Genomic DNA, 22326 nt, shown 5'->3' with positions numbered 1-22326 from the left:
GAGCAGAACTCTGATGTTGAATCATTTGGATTTGTCCATGCAGGGTCACTCCAGGAGGCTGCAGGTGTGCGTGAAGCCGGTCCAAAACTCAGGCACTCTGCCTCTACTGGTGGAGGCTCTGCTGTCTGTCTCCATCGGCTGTGTGTCTGCTCGCTCCACCAAGCTGCAGAGACCACTCGACAGCTACCAGGTCTGTGAAACTCATACACATTTTTGCACACTCACACACCGCTCACTGTAGACTCTGATGCTATTGTGTTAAGAAGAAAAGATTTTGCATTAAAGGAACAGTTCACCCAAAAGGGGAAATTGAGTCATATCTACTCAGCCCCATGCTGATCAAAAGTTGTGTTAGGTTTCATACTTGTAACAGTGTTGTAGCATTCTCCTGAACAAGTAAAGTAGATGGGGACTTGTTTTAAAATGTAAAAACCAACCAAATAAAAACATAAAATGGCTCCTGAAGCCCTGAATTGATTTTAAAATACATAATTTACACCCTTTTTTAAGCCACAATCTTCACTGTAGCATGCTGTTGCCACACTGTTTAAAGTGGATGCACAAGCTAAACCACGCATCGAGAGTGCAAATCAATTTCTCAGGGTTTCTGTGTACTTGAATTAAGCCTGACAAGCTGTATGGAGCCTTTTTGTGGTTGTTTTTTAGGTTTCTAAACAAGACCCCATCTACTTTGGTGAACTGTTCCTTTAAAACAGAAGAACAGAGTGTTTTGGGAAACAGTACAGTATGCTTGTTTCATGCCAGCGATATATACAATATAATGCTGATTCAGCCAAAGTATGTTTAGTCCATCTCTGGTTTCGTGCCATGACTGGTTCATCTGGACGGCTGGCAGTGAGTCTAAAGAAGACCAAGGAATGTACAAACTCATTAGTGGCCTGTTTGTTCCGTGAACATGCACTGATATGCCCTGGTGTAGAAAGGAAGCGACAATTTGATAAACTAGTGGTCACGGAATCCTTTTGTTTTAATTTTTCCACTTTCAGAACAATTAAAAGAGTACATTCTGGTGCCAGGTTTTGTTTTTTTTTAATTAAATAAATATGGACAGTAATTGCTCTTTCGCACCGTTAAGTTTCCTAGAAAGTTACATGAGCAGTGAATGAGCTGTCATGTCAGTGCCTTCTCTGGTTCCCCACCTTTGACTGAGTGTGTTTTCTCCTGCCAGAGAGAGGTGGAGGACGATGTGGATAGTTATCAGGTACCCTCTCAGTCTGCTCCTGCTGCTGCTCCCCCTGTAGCTCACTCTGCAGCATGAAGGAAACCCAGCTGACTGTTTTTGCGACTAGGCCTGTTTCTGAGGGCATGTGAGGCAGGAGGCAGAGGGCTACACCTCTACCAGCTAAACGAGTGCTTTATTAAACATCAGCTGCACACGCGGATGTTTTCTGATGCTGTAATTATCAATCACACCAACTGTTCTTTGGCAGCCCTGTGTGCAAAAGACAGTCCCGCCCATGGCTGAGCTCCCAGCCAGCAGCCTGTCTGCCAGGGATCTTGCCCAGCTCTCTCTTGCCTTTCCCCTCAGGTTGTGCACACTAATGCTACTGTTTGCTTGTCACTACTGGAGAGCTTCAGGAATAATAAGCCTCACTTAATCACACGGGCACTGCATGGCTGCATGATTACAGTACTTTGCATGGTGGAAGTGTGCTGACGTCAGAAGCATTACATGGTTGGCTTTAAGGTCTGTCGGTTACTTTGAAAGAGGAATCTGCACTCTGTGGCTCCCTCACAGAGTGATCTGCTCTGCATCCAGGTAGGACTTTGGGTGGCGGCTGTGGCTGCATGTGAGGACATGTTTGTGTGTGCATGCGAGTGTGTGTGTGTGCGTGTGTGTGTGGGTATGTGTGTGTGTGTGTGTGAATGCATGTGTGTAAGTTGCAAATGGCTAAAGGGAGGTCTTATGAGTGTGTCTCTGGAGAGTTTTCTCAGAATCTCTGTCAAAAAGGCTTTGATTTTTAACACCTTGGGTTTGGGAACTGATATCAGGATTAGCTGTCACTTGGCTTGGCTAATATAATACAAGTATTAAGGAGCAGTTCCAGTACTCCCTCAGACAGACTGGCCCTGTGCACCCTCCCTCACCTTGCAGTGTTAACACCTCACTGCGCCCTGCAGCAGATTCCCTGCCTCACTGAGCCAGCTGGCACTGATCCTGCTCTCTGTCTGGTTCCAGGAGGAAGACCTCAACTGTGTTCGAGAGCGCTGGTCAGAGGCACTGATCAAACGTCGGGAGTACCTTGATGAACAAATCAAGAAAATCATCAACAAACACGGTGAGGACCAGGCACAGGCTAAGAAAAGTCATATTACAGTTATTTTGACAGATATGATGATTCAATATGATTCACGATTAGTGGGAATGATCATTTTTGCATCACATTTTTTATTTTCACTGAAAAAATCTATCATAAAGTCTATAAAGTCAGAATGATGTGACATTTGTTAGGGTTTTACTAATATTTTGATTAATTTTGCATCCCTACGCGACAGTTAAACATAAGGGTGTCACAATTTCTATTCTGAATCAAAGATAGATTGAAATGAGCTTTCACTCTCGGTCACTGAAATCAAAAGCAGGATCTGCAATTCTCCCAGTATTTTTTGCACCTACCTGCATACGTCCGCACTTCAAAGATGGCACAGCTAGCTCACCGGCGGACTGCAGCTGCTCTTCCAAAAACATATCCTGTGTGATCAAAGATGATCAACTGATGGGCACCGGAGATAGAAACCCTAACCTGCACAAAAAGCCACCAGCATAAAGACAAGCTATTGTTGTGAATTACCCCCATCTTTTTAAAGAAATATAAGTAAATGTAGTCAGGGCTTTGCAAATCTACATATGATGATATGATTAGATGAATGGTTAAATGATGCTGTTAACATTATTAACAGAAGCTGCATTTGGTTAGGAAGACATGATATTTCAGTGCAAGTGTTGTCAATTTGTAATTGAAATGTTCACATTAATAAGATAGCTATAAGTTTAACTGACTAGTCGACTACTCGGACACATCCCTGGTTGTGATTGATGTATGTTGTAATTTATGTCTCCAGAGAAGTCAGAGGAGGATGTTGAGCGTGAGGCCCGGCTCGTGGAGCAGTGGGTCGGCCTGACAGAAGAGAGAAATGCAGTGCTGGTCCCTGCACCTGGCAGCGGCATCCCCGGAGCTCCTGCAGACTGGTAAAAACACAAACGCACCACTGTGCGTATGTCAGACTCACTTCACTTGCAGCCATTTGCTTTTTTTTCACCATTCACCTCATATCCAACCCCTTCTAGGACTCCACCTGCAGGAATGGAGGCTCACATCCCCGTGCTCTTCCTGGATTTAAACGGTAAGCAGACTCATCCTTTATATAACTGGTCTTTCACAGTTTTCTGTCAGGTTGTATAAACACTAACAGTCTTTTCTACCACCAGCCGATAATCTGACAGTGAATGAGCAGCTGACCGGCCCACATGCTGCAGGTGTTAACTCCATCCTGCCCAAGGAGCACGGAAGCCAGTTCTTCTATCTGCCCATCATCAGGCACAGTGACGAGGAGGTGAGCAAAGGGTTTGACTTGACTGCCCTCATGTGGCCAAAAAGGGAACTCTGAGAAACACAAGTACAGATGCAAGTGTAGTTTCATTGTTGTTTGTCATATGACCATCATCTTCGCAAAAATACACGTCATACAAAGACTTGTGACTCAACTTTGCTTATTTTTACTACTTTAAATTTTGCTAGAAGTTCTTTCTTCTCAGATAATCAGGGCAACCTTAATTTTTCCTACAATTATGTGCATAATTACACACTTACGGTCTTGTAATTGCACCGTGTCATGCACGGAAACAAGCATTTAAAAGAAAAGTAAGTCGACTTAATTTTTTCTTTGATGTTGAGCAGCAGCACTAACCCCACAGTAAACACTCTCCTCTTTACTGTGCTAATTTGTGCCATGAGATGCTGATTTTTCTGCTCATTAGCCAACCGCTGCAGACCCGAAGCTACAGCCCACCTACATGACTGTAGTCCATGTCTGTGTGTGTGCAGCTACAGCAACATTAATGAACTTACAACTCTCCTAATCCACCAGGTGTCTGCGGTGTGCTCCTGGGACTCATCCATCCACGATTCCGTTCACCTCAACCGCATCACGTCTCCTAACGAACGCATTTACCTGATCATCAAAGCCACAGTCCAGCTCAGCCACCCTGCCTCGATGGAGCTGGTGCTCCGCAAGAGGGTCGCTGTCAACATCTACAACAAGCAGGTTAACACAGATTTAATCGGAGGAAGTCAGCTCACAGCAGAGGTGGATTGTGTTTTATGATTAATATGGTTTTGATTTGATTCCTGCAGAGTTTCACTCAGAGTCTCAAGCGACGAATGTCCTTAAAGAACACGCTGTACTCCTGTGGTGTGACTTATGACATCGTTTCCAACATACCAAAGGTACAACTCTGATTCTCTGATAAAATATTCTATGTTTTTCTACCACTGTATCTGACAAAGGCTGCTTTATGCATCATGTTCTCTCCTCCTCTTCCAGGCCTCGGAGGAACCAGAGGAGAGGGAAACCTTGGCCCTCATGGCTGCTCGTGGGGACAGTGAGGAGACTCAGGATGGAGAAACCTACATAGAGAAATACACACGAGGAGTTCTGGAGGTGGAGAACATCCTCAGTCTGGAGAAGCTACGACAGGTATTTTATACATCTTTGTACACATGTTGTTGTGCAAATCATTCATCTAGTGGGGGGTCACGTAAAGGTGCACCTCTTTTGTTTATTCCATAAAGGCTGTGACAGTGAAGGAAGCGCTCACTGCCAAGGGGAGACACCTAAGACGGAGCATCAGCACACCAAATGTACAGCATGTAATGAATTCATCACTCACTGCACTGACCACAGAACAGCATGGAAATAATAGGTATTGAATAATGATACACTGCTAACATGTTGTTTGTTGCTCTCCAGTCTTCATGTAGTAAAATGGACCTGACTGGTTGTGAGGATGAAGACTGTAAGGTAAGTCGGGCGTACCTTAACAACACGTTGATCACGAAACTCATTCTGCCCACAGGTCCTTTAATTTTCTAAGCTTTTAAGGATTTAAAGTTCTTTTGATATTATTTTCTTAACATTAGTTAACAGTCTCCTTTGTGCTTTACCTCTAATTGTTGTCTGTGAGCTTCTGTAACACCTGCTAGTTGTCATTTGAAAAATTCTCAGTGTTGTATTAGTGATTAATCTTTATCAGTGTCTCCAATTATGCTGTGTTGGGTCCTTGAATTTGAGGGAATTGGGCCTGGAAATCCAATGAAACATTGTTGAATTTTATGTTAATAGAACATGAGGGAGACTGGGTCTGATTATGATGTTATGATTATAATACCCTTGTCAAAACGCATTATTGCTTTGGTTAGGGTTAGGGTTAGGGGTTAGCTAAATGCTGCTGGTCATAATTGCCCCGTTAATAATAGAAGTTAGTTGATGGTTAGGAGTAAGATGTACAATACAGCAGAAGAGAGTCTTTTCTGCATCTTTACTTCAACCTCAGTACAATACATATAACCTGTGTATTATTGTGTAGGACCACTGTGATCACGTGGACAGCACCATCTGCAATCTCCAGGAGGGCTCGGTTTGCACCACGCCCATCAAAAACAAGGAGAATCAAGGTAAATTACAGAAACAGCTAATTAATGCTGCAACTGATGATTAATCCTATTGTCGATTAATCTGACAATTTTCACAATTGATCATTTAGCCCAAAATTACTTCATTTACTACCATAAATGACAAAGAAAAGCAGCAAATCATTATATTTAAGAGGCAAATGTTTGACAATTTTGTTTGAAAAATGAAGCAATAAATTGATTATAAATAGTTGGTGCCTAATCTTCTTTCAGTTGATGAATGTGAAGCAGACGCACTGTGTCCTGACTTCCTTTTGTGTGAGAAACCCTGTTTGATTTGCTACATTAGAACCACCAAATGTTCCCACACAGGTTTGGTTCCAGACAGCCCGACGTTTTTCAACTCCAGCCCCTTCAAGGTCCTCTCTCCTCAGCCACCTAAGTTCCTCAAGTCTCTGCTGCCTGTCAAAGAGGAGAACAAGGCAAAGAAAGCCCTGGAGGCCCGGCCGCTGCTGGGACAAGAGGTAAGGAGGAAGGAGCTGAAGTCTTTCTTTTCAGGAGGGGGAGTATTCATATATTTGTTTTTCTCATTGGACTTTCTTCAATCCCACATATCCTCATTTTGTCAAACCCCATTCTTACATTTTTACCACGTCACTGACATCAAATTACATCTCCACTACATGTTATATATTTTGACATTGACAAAAGTAACTAATTGTCCAAAGCTGCCTGAAGATTTTTGTGAAAATGGCTTCGCTGTTGTGTGCCTGGACAAAAACAAAAACACTGTGTTTATGTTACTGTACTGAAATGAAAAGAGCGTGACTCACAGGAGCATGACTTCAGCTGTGAATCACCATAACAATCCATTAGACAAAGCTGCGCTATAAAGTCTCATGCCTGATTTTGTTTGTGATAACTCGATTTTTCAGAGAGTTTGTGCCTGTTCCAGCCATGTTAACTAACCTTGCATATTTGTTTTCATCTTTGCTTGAAGTGGACTAAAGAAATGTGCAGGTACTTTACAAATCAAGAGCAAACTGGTTCAGTAAGCAGTTGATTGCAGATTGTGGTTGCACATAAATAGCTGTAGTCTGGATAAAAATGCTCTTTTGTAGGGTGTAGAAGAAGTAGAGTTTCTCGCACTTAGGACACTTCAAGCACTGTTTTTTGTGAAATATCCTACTGCATGGCACTAACTGTGTAACTGGCCTGCCCAGCTCCATGCATGCTATGTGTGTGTGTGTGTGAAGTGTTTGCTGTTGTTCTGACCCATCCGCAGAGCATGCGCTCATGTGTGGACAGCCCTGCACTGCTCCCCCCTCCCTGCCCCTGGCGCCGGCCCAGGGCAGGCAGCGAGGGCCACTGCAAGCCTTCCACCTCCACCTCCACCCTCACCTCCACCACCACCACCACTCCCACCAGCAGAAAGCTCAGCCACACACTGCCACACACTGCTGTAAGTGCTACACACACCGCTCGGAGGGTTTCTGTTAAAGGTTTTACACACACACATACAGTAAACACCCATGAGACACTGTCACACTTTGCTTTAAGGATTACACATGAACCAATTCTCAACCCGTCTCCAATGAGCTTACTGTGAACCGGCAGGATTTACTTTGAGGTTCAAACACTTTCTGACAAAATTAGTGTTCCCTAGCAACAAACATACTCTGTCTACAAGTTCTATGGGTAAGTAAAAAAAAAATGCAAACTTATAAAATGGTGAAAATCTAAGATGATTGCTGGCATCTTGAGCATCACTTCAAACTTAATTCCCTGCTTAAATGACTCTGGTCTTACTTTTTACACATAATCCAAAAAGTCAAAATTCACTCTAATCTCTGTATTGCAGCATGTAGTTCCACTTTTTGACTTTTGTTTTTTGTAGTCTGCTTAGAGCTGAATACAAGATGAAACCCCTGTTGCCTCATTCACTGGACTGGCCACTGTGTGTACATATATATATATATATATATATATAGATATATATAGATATATATATTATATGAATCATGGAGAGAGGAGAAAAAACATGTCTCAGGAAAAAGTGACAACTGAAATTGTGACATGAAAAATGAGACTTTGCCCGTTGCTCTCAGTTGCCATGACAAGCCTGTGGACGATTTGTTTAAGTTGTTTAACTCTACTGGACTGTGGATTTCTTTGTGAAAGACTCGGGTCAGAGTTTCGCGACAGTCTAAACGACGTGACTTTGTGCACGTTCTCGTGTGTCTCGTCTCAGTGCCTCTCTGCTCCGCTAACAGAGAGCAACAGTAGTTAACATTAGTTTAGAAATGGATTCCGCTTCAACACAGAAGTTGCACAAAGAAACTTGAATATTTAGGTTTAAAAAAGTCAGCTGTTACAGTGCTTTGAAAATAATATTGTACAAATTGGTACAATATGAAATCATTATTTCCCTATTAATCATTATTTTTAATAAACACCATTAACTTTGTATTCTGGAGCACCCATAAGTTGCACCCTCCTCACGTTAAGATACATACAGTAGTACCTATTTTAACCCCAACCTCACCTGTATCTTGAAAACAGTAGGTCTTTCACAGTGTCAGTCCACAGTAAAAATGCTCAAAACTGTAGAATTTGTGGCTCAAATGTTTCAAAGGTAACATTCGTGCATACAGCCTCACACTAACCCATAAATGAGTATAGCAGCACTGCAACACCTTAAAGCAAAGTTAAGAAAATTGTGGCACATTATTCATCTTCAGTGTTCATGATCCATTATCACATTTTACCCCATTATTCCATTGTCTTCATTCACTTCAAAAACAGTGTTTATGTAGGTTTAAGCTCCATACAGGCTATCACTGACATCATGTCTGGTGGTCTTTTGCCCTGCTGCTGTTGTTTTGATCAGCAGGACTCTGAGGACGAGGACACGGATGTGGACATGACTCTAAACCTCGAACGGGGCACTCAGGACCACAGCAGCTTCCAGCCTTACATCCCAGAGGACTTTGCAAACTTTGAGATCTACAATGCCACTCTGGAGAGCCAGGAGGGGTTTCTGTCCTCCCGCTCTGACTTGAAGGGAAGCCGGTGTGGAGGTGTGAGTGGAGAGCGAGAGGTGCCTCGAAGCCCCACAGCCAGCAGCTGCACAAGCGGCTACTTCTCACACAGTGCCTCCAACGCTACGCTGTCTGACATGCCTTTCAGTGCCAGTGAGAGCTCCGACCACCTCAGCTGCGCCTCCAGAGACGCCCAGGACCCCCTTGGCTGTCCTGCTGGAAGAGGCTGCACACAAACCAAAAGTGTTTCTGCAGGGGGTGACGCCCAGCAGCCTCCTCAGTCGGCAGGTGGGGTTCAGGATCCGCCTGGCCATCCTGCCTCCTCACCTCTCAGCATCCCCAATTGCACAAACAAGCAGCAAACATTCCCTCACAACTGTGTTCTCAGTGCCAGCCAGGAGTTCACTGACTTTAAAGGGGCTGACGACAGTATTGGAGAGGTGGATTTAGCACATTTTACAGAGGGATGGGAGCAGAAGAAACCAGATAAAGTAGAAACATGTGATACTGGCTATCAGCACTCCTCCGATATCTCTGGTATTATCAACACATCTGTTCCTGAAAACACTTCAACTGCTACATGCAAATGTCCAAATAATTCAAGCTCTGTTAGTGTAGCTGAGCCTCCTGTAACAACTGTTTGCACTTCAGTCAGAGACCCACTATCTGTGCCTGACAAAGCTCCATCTCCAGCATCACCGTCACCGGTCACACCTTTATCTACAGTCCCATCCTCTGCCCCGGCTCCGCGAGCAGGAGGAGAACCTCCGATCCAGGAGCCGGCCCAGGGAGATCTGCCCCACGGGAGTCCCTGCCCCAGCCCAAACCCCAGCAGCGCAGAGCCCTCTGGAGATTCCAGCGGAGATGAGAGCACCCCCGTGGCTCAGCTTCCTGACTGGATGGCCCCCGGGGAGCAGGTGTGGGTGGGGAAAAGGAAAGGAACGGTCCACTATGTTGGAGGGGTGGAGTTTGCGAAGGGGATCTGGATCGGTGTGAAGCTTGACATGGCAGTGGGTGAGTCCCTTTAAAGATTTTTACCAATGTTAGTAGAGCCTGAAAAATACATCTATATATTATGGGACAATTGTAGCTTGACATACTGTATGTTAAGGTAATTTAAAAATAGTGTTGTCATCACAAAGTTTGTCCACCAGAGAGCACTGACAAGTTTCAGAACAATCCTCCAACACCTAAATGTTAGGGATCCTCACAAGTAATGTTTGTCTGATATCAAGACTGATGTCAAATATACACAGATGTAAACACCAGCCAGATTAACCCACAATGGGGATATGAGGTAAAAAAGTGGACGTGGCACCCGTTAAAAATTAAAAGGGTTTTTGTTGTTGGGAGTTTACAGTATAGTGATGGGAATTGAAGCCTATCGAGGGGGGCGAATCTTATGGCGCCATTCTTTTTCCAAGCTCTGTTGAAAAGAACGTTCTTCATTTTTATTTGTTTTTTGTGCAGGGGTTACTGTGAGGATGTTCTGTAAAATAATAACTAGAATCATGATAGGGTAAGATTTGGATCAGATTCAGACTTAGACGTCCCAACAAAATGATTTAATTTCTCTTGTGTGTACTAAGTTTAGCAGCACAAAACTACTTTGTACAGCCAGACTTAATGTCAATGATGTGCAATGTAAAAATTACACAAGGTGACACCGTATCCCTCTGCTTTGTCAGTGATTTTTCCAACTATGAATTTATCCTGTTTATGAAATGTTTTAATGTAAATGTTATTGCCTTGCCTTGAATGCAATTCACGCAATTCAAGCTTAAAATTCTCACTGTTCATGTAAAGGGCAGCAGATTTTGGGTAGACTGTGACAAAACGAACGTCTCACATCAAGTACGACTCTGTACCTTACATTTGCACCAAAGAGCCATAGAAATGAGTCAGATCACTCATGAACATAACATCCTTCATACAATACAGAATTGCACAGTGAAATGTAGCTCTAGCACTATCAAATATTTGATGATGATGGGACTCATCATCAAATATTTAAATTAGAGTAGAGTATATACAATAGAATAGAAGTTGTTATGAAAGGAAGACTAAGTTTTATATACATACAGTACATATTGTGTATGTGTATATATTCAGATATGCAGATATAAGACTGTACCAGTTCAGAAGATATTGTGCTGTTGTGCCTATTTTCAAACATGAAGACAGTAATTCATTTGGCACAGAAAACAAACTGTGTAGGAGGCTTACACAAGAAAGTTTAATCATCATGGCTTTGTTGTGCATTAGTCATCAATAGACTAAAACAGGTTATTTATTAGAAAATCTGCTATAATCACATTACTGCAAGTCAAGTGACACACGATAAATAAATATGGGGCATTCAGGGCCGCTGAGGGTCTGGAGCTCCAGGATGACCACCTGCTTTGCCTGTTTGATAATTCAGACCTGAGACCTGACTCTACTGTTTAATATACATACAGTATTTCGAAATTAATATAGATATAAAGATATTAAAGGTCCAAATGTGACATGTTTATGCAAAATGTTTCTCTAGGTAAGCACAATGGGACTGTCCAGGGCAGAGTGTACTTCCGCTGCCCTCCAGGTCACGGAGTGTTTGTGAAGCCGTCTCGTCTCACCAGAGGACAGCCCTCCATGGACACAGAACCCCAGACTCTGATCAGATAGGACCCAAAGAAGGACCAGCTTTCTGAGGAGTGGCAGGGATCCGAGGGTGATCCTCAGATCCAGCGCCTATGGGGTGAACCGCAGGCTGACTCCACTCGAGTCTCTGAGCTGATGTATTTCGTAGGCGTTTCCTAAAGCATTTCTGACTTGTGCATTTAATGAAGGTATATCCTACTTACTGTCACTATGCACATATCTGAGTTTTCTACACGGTGATATTTTTGATAGAGAACTTCACTTTTAACTGGGAGTCCATGTGGAAATATTGCCCCCGTACATTTTCTTACATTGGTTTCTGAACATTATATATGATATTTTTGTAAGGCAATGCATCCTCCCCTGAGGCTCATAGTGGATTAATCTGAAGATTAAGAATGTACTACTGTTATTAAACATTGATATTTACATAAATATGATATGTCAGGGGTAACCAAAGAACTACGGTTCCATATCTGCTGTTACGATGTTATTTTTCTAATGTATGTGGAGCTAAACATGATATATATCTGTGTCCAAGTAAAGCTTAGTGCCATATCTCTAGGAGTAATGCCACATACCCTGAACAGAGGAAAACCTGAGTTGCTTTCAGTGTTTGACTGCAGTTAACGTGTTAAATTATCCTGTTGAAGTACTGTAACACTGTGGAGGAAATAATCCCCATCCAGCATGAGACTGTTGCTGTTTGAATGCTTGCACTGGAAAGGATTCTTGGAGAGTTCACCGACTGTCTTCCATATTGGACTGATGAGATATTTTCTAACTGACGTGACTGAGAAACCGAGCGCCATCACTTTAACGCGGGGAACAAAACAGCTAGGCTTTGTCCAAGGCCTGGATATACTGATGCCTTAACGGCCTGTTTCCATAACGGCAGGCACATTGACCCCAGACTGCTCAGTGGACTCGAGTTCACAGAGTTTTAAACTGTATGGACCTGAAACCTGTGTGTGTATATCATGATGCCCAGGTGCATTCAAAATGCCATCCAGCCATGCTGACTGACTGATAGAATACCTTTTTAACTGCATTTTATATGTTAACTGACTGATATATAACACTTCATGTTAAAAGGTACTCAATAATGCATTTTTTTCACATGGAGGATTGGATGAATGGGTGATGGACAGTATCAGGTCACAGAAGAGAAGAGTTGTCCTATGATCTTATATTTTTATGGAAGTGGTGAACTGTGGAAGTGACTAGAAATTGTTCTATATTCGAGCTGTAATTTCAAGTAAATGAAACAAACCCAAGACCTTACTTTAAAGAAGAGAACAAAGCTGCTCTCCCTCATAAGGAGTTGTAAATAGAAATGTATTTGAACATAGTATTTACACTATTATAATGTACAGAATTGTATTTATAATGTATCTCAAGCTGTTTTAATTGGTACAAAATGTTCTAGAATAGAACATTTACAATCAGCGTGCTGTGTCGACTCTTTATTTGGCTCACTCAAGCTGACTTTGTTTGCACATTCAAGTATTTTTTATGAGTATAGTGTACAGCAGACACTGCGTATACATAGTATTCATTCTTTTCTGCTTCAAAGCAAGATAAAAATACATTTCTAAAGGATTTCTGGTCAACTGTGTTCACAAAATACTCTTCTATGAAAATGGACTTGCAATTCGAGACTGAAAACAATTTCCATAATTTACTTGTGAGGATACTGTTTAACAGACAGCGAATGGCTAATTACTCTTAATCTAAATGCAGTAATTTGTCATTTTAAAAGCAGTTTATCTTCAAATCCACTCTAATTTGACCTTTTTTGCTCAGAGGTTGTATTCAGGTCTTCTCAAACTTTGGTGTGTCAGTGCAAGAGCTCAGCATGGCTGATATCAGCTGTTTTATGTTTTTGGTTCCCGTCCTTTGTGGTGAAGTTTATCCAAGGTGTTATTTTAATATCCGGAATTTGACACAGCACATACACACTGACCCTTTATAAAAGAATAAATACCTTTTGCCCTAATGGGTCCTTAAAAAAAGTCTGTATCCTAAGTGCACAGAAAGAGGGAATAGAGCTGCAGGGTACTCCCAATATATCCTACCTTAAATGATTTTAATGGATTGTGTTTCACAAGAAAATGTTAAAAGTCACCATGGGGTGTGTTGCTTTAGCTGAGCACTGTACACGACATAAACATCACAGTGGAGTGTGATTCTTGGATGAGTTGTCAACGGTGGTGTCTGATCCACTCTGACTTCTCAATGTAGGCCAAAAATGTCTCCTGTCACCGGCAGATTTATGGTCTCCTGAAATGTATCCCGTCTGAGACTCATGCACAGGTAAACATCACAAACATGTAAACATGTTGTGCCCTCTAACTGATGCGGTCACGTGAAGGCTAGTCATTGACGGCCTCCTGCCACTACAATGAAAGCCTGTTATTTTTTCCAAATCTTGACACAATATCAGTTCTGCCAAGCAGTGTAGTTTTGCAAATGCTGCCAAAATGCATGAGCTTCACAGCTATCTGACTAGAGGTGCCTAAGATTCATCTAAACTTTATTTATATAGCACCTTCCATTCGAACATGCAGCCAGAGCAAGATTAACACAGCTCAGATTTAAAAGAAAGAGTAAAAACAAAAATAGACAACAATGGATACAATAATGCAAGGCTAAAATTACAACAACAAAACAATAAATGGTAAAAATAGATAAACACAAGGAATAAAAAAAAGACAAATCTTTAAAGATACGTCTAAATATTTCTGTTAAAAATTTCCACAATGGCAAAAAGCTTTTGAAGCCATCTGTAGAGGATCTGAAGGAATTGCTTGGTACATATTTATCTATTCTATGACATTTGAGTTACTTAATTTTAGTGCCACCATAGGGTCAACTGGTGTATTTTTAATTTAAATAAATGAATTAAAATACCACCACTTGGTATTTTACAAAACTGGATATGTGTCAGCAATAGATGGAACTTGAATGGACACAACTTGATCCACAGCAACACATGTGCTACAGCTACTCCTTTAATGTGTTGATTTATTAAGTGGCTGCTGGAAGTTTGTTTAAATTACTTTTTATGAGCTTTTTCAATCAACACTTAATAAAAACATTTGAAGAAAAAGTATACTATTAACATTATCATACAGCAGGTTATTGAACTAATGACCGACTGTAGCTATCTTTAAGGACATTGAAGTTCTGTCATTGGTATGAGCCTATTGTAATTTGTGGGTTTTAGCAACCTGGGGGGAGTTGAATTGTACAATTAAAAACAGAAAAACAAATGATAAGTATTTTAAAGGCTGATTCCAGTATTTTTAGACTCTGTAAATTTTATATTTGACCACTTCGAGGGAATAAACATAAAGAAGGATTTAGTATTTCCCACCAGTGTTTTATTCTTAGCAGTGCGGAGGCTTTGAAACAGAATTTAGACTTTTGTTTTAAGAATACATTTTTTTTTAAAAAAGTAGGCTTAAAACAGCTTGAATTATATGCAATTTAAAGGTGCACTGTGTAGTTTTATAATACATTTTAATCAGAAGAGAAGGTGCCTAAACAAACTAAGTAAACAAACTCTCTTTGTTTTCATGACTGATTAAACTGAATAAATAAACTGACCTGAAAGGACAACACAGTTTCATACTGTTTTACTTTGTTTATATGTGGCAGACCCTGCCACCTTTCTAGCTTCAAACAGTGTTCTGGGGACTTTCCTCTAAGAACAACTTGTTTGTTCACTTATGGAAAAGATAAATATTTCTGAGTTTTTATTATTACCTCATTAATATTGTAAATATAAAAATTCGGAGTTTGAATTTCTTCTCCAAAACTACATACATGTGGTGCCCCTTTAAACTAAAAACACTGCTTATTTCTGATGTTGATTCCAAAAAACCCTTTTGTATCCTTGCTGCCAGGTAACTGGATTATAAAAAACTTTTATTAAAAGTTTATTTTTTATTTTTTATGGTTGTGATTTAAAGCACAAATATAAATCAATTCTTTTTTAAAAAACAATAGAAAATATATATTTTGGGCAGGTCTATGGGAGAGGAAAGGTTGTGTTATTTATTTTAAACACTGGCTGGATATTTCGATTGTAAATAAACTGGGATTTTTATTTTTTTATTAAATTGGGTGACAAAAAACTGGGGGTGGCTGTTTGTATATTAGTTGTGAGAATTTGCTGATATAATATGAGTTAAAAGAAGAAAAGTGAGGAAGGGGTGGGGGTGTATACGTTTGACTCCTACCTACTCCTTTATGGACACTGTTACTTTTGTTTTGTTTGTTTTTATTATGTTGTTTTAATTTCTGGTTTTCTGGTCATTCATTCTAAAATCCTGTCACAGTCCTGGAAGTGATGTAAAACTTCCACGTGGCCTGCATCCTTCTCAAACTTGGACAAACACTATCAGACAGACTTTTTGCACAGTGTGGTCCCTGCTGCCACTGTTGAAGCAGCTGCGCCACAGTCGGCAGCCTGAGCTCGGTGTGGTGGTCTGGATCTGGGTGGAGTTAAGTTTCTGTGTCACACACTGACAACTGGGAAATCTCCCGTAACAAACTAACAGGTGTCCTCCTCCTCCTCCTCCTCCTGCCTCAGACCCACAGTCAGTCACATCACCGGGGGTCTGCCTGTCCTATCCGCGCCGCGCCGCACACTCTCTGCCTCAACTCCTCTGAGCGCGTTTCTTTACTGTCTCTGACCTCAACAACAAAAAGAAAACAACTTCCAGGAAATAATTTTTAATTGATATCTACACATGATGCACTCGGCACAGAAAGACACCACGTTCACCAAGATCTTTGTGGGAGGTCTTCCTTATCACACCACCGACTCAAGCCTCAGGAAATACTTCGAGGTGTTTGGAGACATCGAGGAGGCTGTTGTCATCACAGACCGGCAGACGGGCAAATCCAGAGGTTATGGATTTGTAAGTATGACAACCTGTGAGCGCTTTTCAGCTGCCATTTTTAAAGTTGCTTGCACACACGTGCACAGTCGGGCTCGATTGTAGCCTGATGTTGCCTGTTCTGTGTGACAGCCAGGCCAGAAATAGGTCATTTGTAGCTGAAATTTCAACTCAGATCTGACCTAACTACTCTTAGATGAACCAAAACATCTAAAATAAATAATCCATAAATAAACACCTGTAACCAAAGTAAATACAGTAAGAAATGTCCTTGAGGGTCATTGAAAATGTGCTGTTTCCTTCAGGTGACCATGGCAGACCGGGCCTCTGCTGACCGAGCCTGCAAGGACCCCAACCCCATAATAGACGGCAGGAAAGCCAATGTGAACCTGGCCTACCTGGGAGCCAAGCCCAGGGTCATACAGCCAGGTGAGGGACTGGACCACAGCTTTGACTTGGATCAACAAGGTGGCATACAAAAACAGGGGCACAAACGCCCTCACACACTCACGTACATGGAGTTTATACAATTAATATTAATGAAAGTAGATGTTATTCTGTAGAATATGTTTATATTTATTTGGATATTTGGTTGATGAAAGCTTTCTGTAGACTGACATGTCCTTGGCTGTATTTTATAATCTTATGTAAAATATCAGAAACACTCTTCAAAATCATGTCCACTGCGTCAGAAAAGCATCGGTTCTTAAAATAAAACTTTAACAAGCGTCTGCTTTCGTTCCAGGGTTTGCATTTGGTATGCCTCAGATCCATCCAGCCTTCATCCAAAGGCCTTACGGGTACGTTAACCTGCAGAACTTCTCCCCCTAAATCTTCTAATGTCTTTTATGATCTTACGTAATGTGTTTTTATTGTTGTAAACATGTCATTTATCATTGCCTCCACCTGTTAAAATCCTGAATGAGGACATGTGAGTGTTGATGTGTGCTCCTCTGCTTGGCGTTGACTGTGAAGGAAGTGAACATATTTGTTCCCCCCCAAGCCACTGCAGGACTTGACTTCATTGTTGTCTATCTCTCTCTGATCTGACAGGGTCGGTAACGGTTAAAATAGCTGATGAAGGGACATGATGATTTGAGGAATAGCTGAGTCTGCATTGGGCAGAGCACTAAAGTGTTACCTGTATACTCTGACATACACAAACGAACTGAAATGGTGACTAGATGCATGGAAGTCTTTTGTTTTTTTATTTTCCAGTTTTTCCATAGTACATAGATTTGTGTGTGCCTTGTTTTTTCAGTATGATGTGGTGTTCAGCTTAACTGTGTGCTTATTTCTACTTGCAGTGGGGGGTGCAGGAGGTTTTTTTGTGCAGACTTTGTGAGTTTGTTAGGGAGCTGTAACTCTGTAATGGGGTGTTGATGATTTTCCCTTTTTAATGATTGATTTGTGCTTTAGCCTGCGGTTCACTTTTCTTTACTCCCGGTTTCTCGTTAACATCAAGTTGATCGTGTTTTGTTGTCAAAAGGGGGCTGATGATCTCTTCAAAATCGATCCCCTGCAACAAAACAAACACTGGCTTGCATGTGGGAGTTCCTTTTCTGTTTCCTTACCCATGATGCTGTGTTTTTTCTGTTTTTCTTTATTAACCCATTGCTTTCACTTGTAGCTTACATCTACAGGTACACGATACAAGAAAAAAAAATTAAAATATCCTCTGTTTGGTTTTGTATTTAATCACTCCAGCGGCTGTCATTTTAGGATAAGTTCCCTCAAAAATGAAAATTCAGCTGTAATATACTCTCACATCAATGGAAACTTTGGTGAAGTTTCATAGTCCACAAAACATTTCTGGAGCTACACAGCAAAACAGGGTTGCAGCATTCTCGTAGAAGGGGACTTGTTTTAAAATTGTAAAAATAAATATATAAATGGCTCCATACAGCTCGTCTCCAGAAGCCACATGGTCTCAAACTGATTTGGGAAGTTGTTATTTACACCCTCGACTTGTTGTCGAGCTTTTGTGCCGACTTCAGGGGGGGTGTGTGCTCAGGCTTTCATCTTAGCAGCTACAGTTAAGGTTTTGCCTCAAAAATGGGTGTGAATTACATCTTTTCAAATCAATTTTGAATCCCGGGGCTTGTCAAGACTTGGATTACACCGAAAGAGCTTTATGGAGCCATTTTATTTATTTTTTTTCGTCAGTTTTTATTTGTTTTAAGACAAGTCCTCATCTACTTCAGTTGTTTGGGAGAAGGTTGCGACCCTGTTTTGCTGTGAAGTTCCAGAAATGTTTTGCGGACTACAAAACTTTAACCAACTTTCCGTTAGCATGAAGGTGGGTAGATAATGACTGAGTTTTCATTTTTAGACAAATTTATCCTTTAACAATACATTTAAAATGTGCAGAGGGAGTTAAAACAAACACAAATAGTGTTATCACTGCAGAAACATTTGTTTAATTGCCCTCATGTTGGTACTTTATTAGCACAGCTAAAGTAAGTTGAATAAAAATGTCAAGGATTTAATTTAAAGCTGGATTACTGTTTGCATAAAACAATGTTTAAATGTTAACCTACTATAGATGAGATAATAAATTCATTATTTAGTTTTGCAGTTCACCCAAAAAAGCCAGTCTTTTTAAAATGTATATAGACTGACTCAAATGTTCACTGCACAACAGGTTGGAGACTGAGATCTTAGCCGGTCTCTTAGGCAGCAGCTGTTGGCTACAGTGATCACCACAGCATCTCAAATTCAGATGGAAAATGGGAGTCACTCAGCAGCGCTGTTAATAATGTATGGCACAGACAGGGCCGCTCGGCTGTGGACAACAGGTGGGCCGAGCCATGTGCCCGTGAAGCCTTTTGGTTATGTGCTGGGGATTACCCATATGTCCTGGTGATTTACAAAGCACCTTTATTTAGCTCCCCACTTGCAGCACCACAAAATGTTCAACCCATCTCTTTCAATAGAGATGGCTTAAGTCAGCTGTGCCCTTTCAGCGCTTGAACTGTTGATTTTAAAAACAAGGTCATACCACAAAGGGAGGATACCAGCAAGGCGGTTCCTATCTTGTGAAGTTGGAAATTATACATGGAAATAGATTTGTCAAGTTTAAAATGAGAATTGTAACAATTTCTGTAATTAATTGCAACTATAGTTAAAAATAGAGAGTCAGCTCTCATTTGGATCTCTAGTGTCCCACTTTGATACAGCAACACTTTTCGATCATCCAGGAGAACTCCAGACTGATAATAAAGACGTAAATTCAGGAAAAGTCACTGAGACAGTAGAGTGGCGTCGGCCGCCATTACAGTTGAGTGAGTGCCCTGCCATGTGTTACTGAAGGAGGAGATCAGCTTGTCCTTTGGAGATGACAAGGGGAGCAAAAATAGCATGCTTCCAGCCTCCCTTGTCAGTCAAGTCGGCGTGTGTATGTTTGTGTGGGGCTGTGTGGCTGTAAGAGGGGGAGGGGGCACTTGTCTATGGGCTGGTATAACAGTTTCACACCTGCTCCGCAATATATTTACTCAGGGTGACTTTAACAGGAGTTTAAAGTGGGGCCAAATTTACCCAGATACCCAGGCTTGTATTTATCCATTTATACCTTCATCTATATGCAGAATACTGTTCTTCCAATGGAGATCTCCTCCTCTTACACTATTTTTTGTCTTTAAAATAGTTAAATGACTTTCTTTTTCAAACTAATAAACACAACAGGGCCTCTGCAGAACCTAATACAACCTACTTCATGAGAAACCACATTGTTAATTCACTGCATTACAATTTATTTTTTATTAGCTGCTCCATTTTAAAGAAACCAAAGGCCTCTTTTTGTTTTCTGTTTCAGGACCTATTAACATGCGTGGGCATGCCTGTATGTGTGGCGTTGATGTGACAGTATGTGGACACAATAACGTCCACTTCTTTTCCTTGATATGTTGTGGTGTTGTGCGATAAGCTCGCATTTTGTCACATACCGTTTTCAGTGAAACTGGGTGCAGAGCTGGGCTGTGTCTTCTTTTAATGCCTTACTGTGTTTCAGATTCAGGTGCTTTTTGAAATTAAAAGCTGCGCTTGGGTTTCTTTGCTGCTTCCTTAACTTTTCATTTCTAGGTAGGGTTTTTCAGTTGTTTAATGAATGGATTTGCTGTGTTCTGAGGACTGGATTGACGTATTTGTGGCGCCTGCTTTTCAGTTTTCCAGAATTTAGTTTCAGCGTTGAAAACATGACTGGCTGTGGCTCTGCTTTGACCCTGTGTGTCTTTTTGTCCTACAGGGTCCCTGCCCACTACGTCTACCCTCAGGCCTTTGTCCAACCCAGTGTTGTGATCCCTCATGTACAACCTTCTGCTGCTACAGCAACAGCTGCTGCTGCCACTTCCCCGTACCTTGACTATACTGGAGCAGCGTATGCCCAGTACTCAGCGGCTGCTGCCACTGCTGCCGCCGCCGCTGCCGCTGCATATGAGCAGTACCCATATGCAGCCTCACCAGCACCAACAAGCTACATGACCACAGCAGGGTACGGGTACACTGTCCAGCAGCCACTCGCCACTGCTGCCACCCCAGGAGCTGCTGCTGCTGCTGCCGCCTTCAGCCAGTATCAACCTCAGCAGCTCCAGACAGATCGCATGCAGTGAAACCCTGAAAACTGCCTTAAAGGAGGAAAGCAGGGGAGGTCGCCTTGTCCCATGAAGAGGGGGAAGTTTGAAGGGGAAAGACCGAGGGTGCTGAATGATGGTTGTCAATCCTAGGTTTTAACTTGGCAGTCCTTCTACCAAAGAGCCTGAAGAAAATCACCAAAAATATGGAGACAAATGAGGAATATTGCTGTATATTTTATTCAAGGGTGATCAGTATTTTTGTCACTATTGAATATATATGAATATTTAATATTTATTCAGCAGGAAAATATATTTATAATAATTGAAGTAGACTCACTGGACCTCATGTCGACATGCTGAATTTTGTATATATATATACTGCACTGGAATTTGTATAAAATTCCCAAGTGCATTCATGTCTTATGATCAGGTTTCTTCCCCACTTCTTTTGAAAACAAACCAAAACACTTTCATACATATGAGAACCGTATGTTACATCATCATGCAGTTTTCAGTATTTCATAGTTTTGGACCAGTATTTTATTCAGTAAAGCTATGCAGACACTGATATAGATGTCGGTGTTTCGTTAGGATTCTTCTCTCTTTTTTTTTTTTTTATAAATGTTTGGAGTGAGATAGATTAGACACCCTCAACTAGTTCCCTTGTATTTTCTTGATGGTACCTAAGATAAGAAGCTGAGGTGACAGCTGACGCTGGTTAAAGCACTCATTTTTCTTCCCTTTTTAAAATGCACCTCGAGTAAGTTCAGCAAAAAGGGAAGAAACATTGTTGAATGTGAATCTTTCATTTTGACAAAATGTTTCCTAATGTGCCTTTTTAAATTATGCTATTTATGTATTTATTATGGAGCCTTACAGTAATAAACCCTTTACTTGTTGTGTTCATGTGTTTGTATGAAGCATGTCCACATGTGCTGCTGCATAATGATCAAGAGCATATGATTGATGTTCAAACTTGGCTTAAAGCGATACACTGTGTATAAAGAACAAAATATGAGTGGAAAGGTAGCAATTTTCTGTTTCCTGTAGATTCAATGTTGTTGTCTCAAATAGATTCTTAATTCTTTAATGTCGCTTTTTATACTTGACCAGTTTGATAAAGGACAGTGTGAGAACTTTTTTTTTTTTTTTTTTACATTTGATGTTATTAGACATTGAATGTTTTCCAATGTAAGGCCATCTCCTCTTGACCTTGCACCTGTAATGCATGACTTAAAATAATGCTAATGCAAATAAGTGAAATAAAAGGAAATTTACCTTCTGTGTGATGTTTAATGTCAGTTTTGCTCACAGCCTTTAAAGATATGCTTTTTTGTTTTTGTTTTTTTCCTTTCCTTTAGCATTTTATATACGTTCTTGTTTAGAAGATCTTGAAAGTTGAAAAGTCTGCACCAACAGAAGCTCCTCTCTCCCGCAGGAAGAACTGCTCCTGAAACACCTCTTCAGTAGTCTCGCCTTTAATTCTGTGACTTTGTGACATCACACT

At 41.1% G+C, this 22326-nt stretch overlaps 2 protein-coding genes across 3 annotated transcripts in view; both read left to right on the top strand.

The window, feature by feature from the left end:
• The window catches only part of kif13a (kinesin family member 13A), a 42310-nt gene extending 29523 nt beyond the window's left edge, over positions 1-12787 (top strand). The window contains exons 25-40 of the mRNA XM_073485503.1: positions 44-190; positions 1190-1222; positions 2201-2300; positions 3085-3211; positions 3311-3366; positions 3452-3576; positions 4111-4287; positions 4377-4469; positions 4567-4719; positions 4815-4883; positions 4993-5043; positions 5609-5696; positions 6027-6178; positions 6940-7116; positions 8545-9709; positions 11229-12787. Of these exons, the coding sequence (XP_073341604.1) occupies positions 44-190; positions 1190-1222; positions 2201-2300; positions 3085-3211; positions 3311-3366; positions 3452-3576; positions 4111-4287; positions 4377-4469; positions 4567-4719; positions 4815-4883; positions 4993-5043; positions 5609-5696; positions 6027-6178; positions 6940-7116; positions 8545-9709; positions 11229-11362 (2847 nt within the window). The 3' untranslated portion in view covers positions 11363-12787. The remainder of the gene's footprint in view (positions 1-43; positions 191-1189; positions 1223-2200; positions 2301-3084; positions 3212-3310; positions 3367-3451; positions 3577-4110; positions 4288-4376; positions 4470-4566; positions 4720-4814; positions 4884-4992; positions 5044-5608; positions 5697-6026; positions 6179-6939; positions 7117-8544; positions 9710-11228) is intronic.
• A 3130-nt stretch (positions 12788-15917) lies between these two features.
• Positions 15918-22101, top strand: rbm24b (RNA binding motif protein 24b). 2 transcript variants are annotated; one of them, XM_073485505.1, is made up of 4 exons: positions 15918-16269; positions 16554-16677; positions 16994-17048; positions 20492-22101. In XM_073485505.1, exons 1-4 carry the CDS (start codon positions 16099-16101, stop codon positions 20853-20855), a joined length of 714 nt encoding a protein of 237 aa, XP_073341606.1. In that variant the 5' UTR covers positions 15918-16098; the 3' UTR covers positions 20856-22101. The 2 variants fall into 2 exon arrangements, with proteins under 2 accessions (XP_073341606.1, XP_073341605.1); XM_073485504.1 differs by having other exon boundaries at positions 16554-16716.
• The last annotated feature ends 225 nt before the right edge of the window (positions 22102-22326 follow it).

The sequence above is a fragment of the Pagrus major genome, chromosome 17 (genome assembly GCF_040436345.1).
Source record: "Pagrus major chromosome 17, Pma_NU_1.0".
NCBI lineage: Eukaryota > Metazoa > Chordata > Actinopteri > Spariformes > Sparidae > Pagrus > Pagrus major.
Note: the sequence above shows the minus strand (reverse complement) of the source record. Positions and strands in the feature narration are given on the sequence as shown.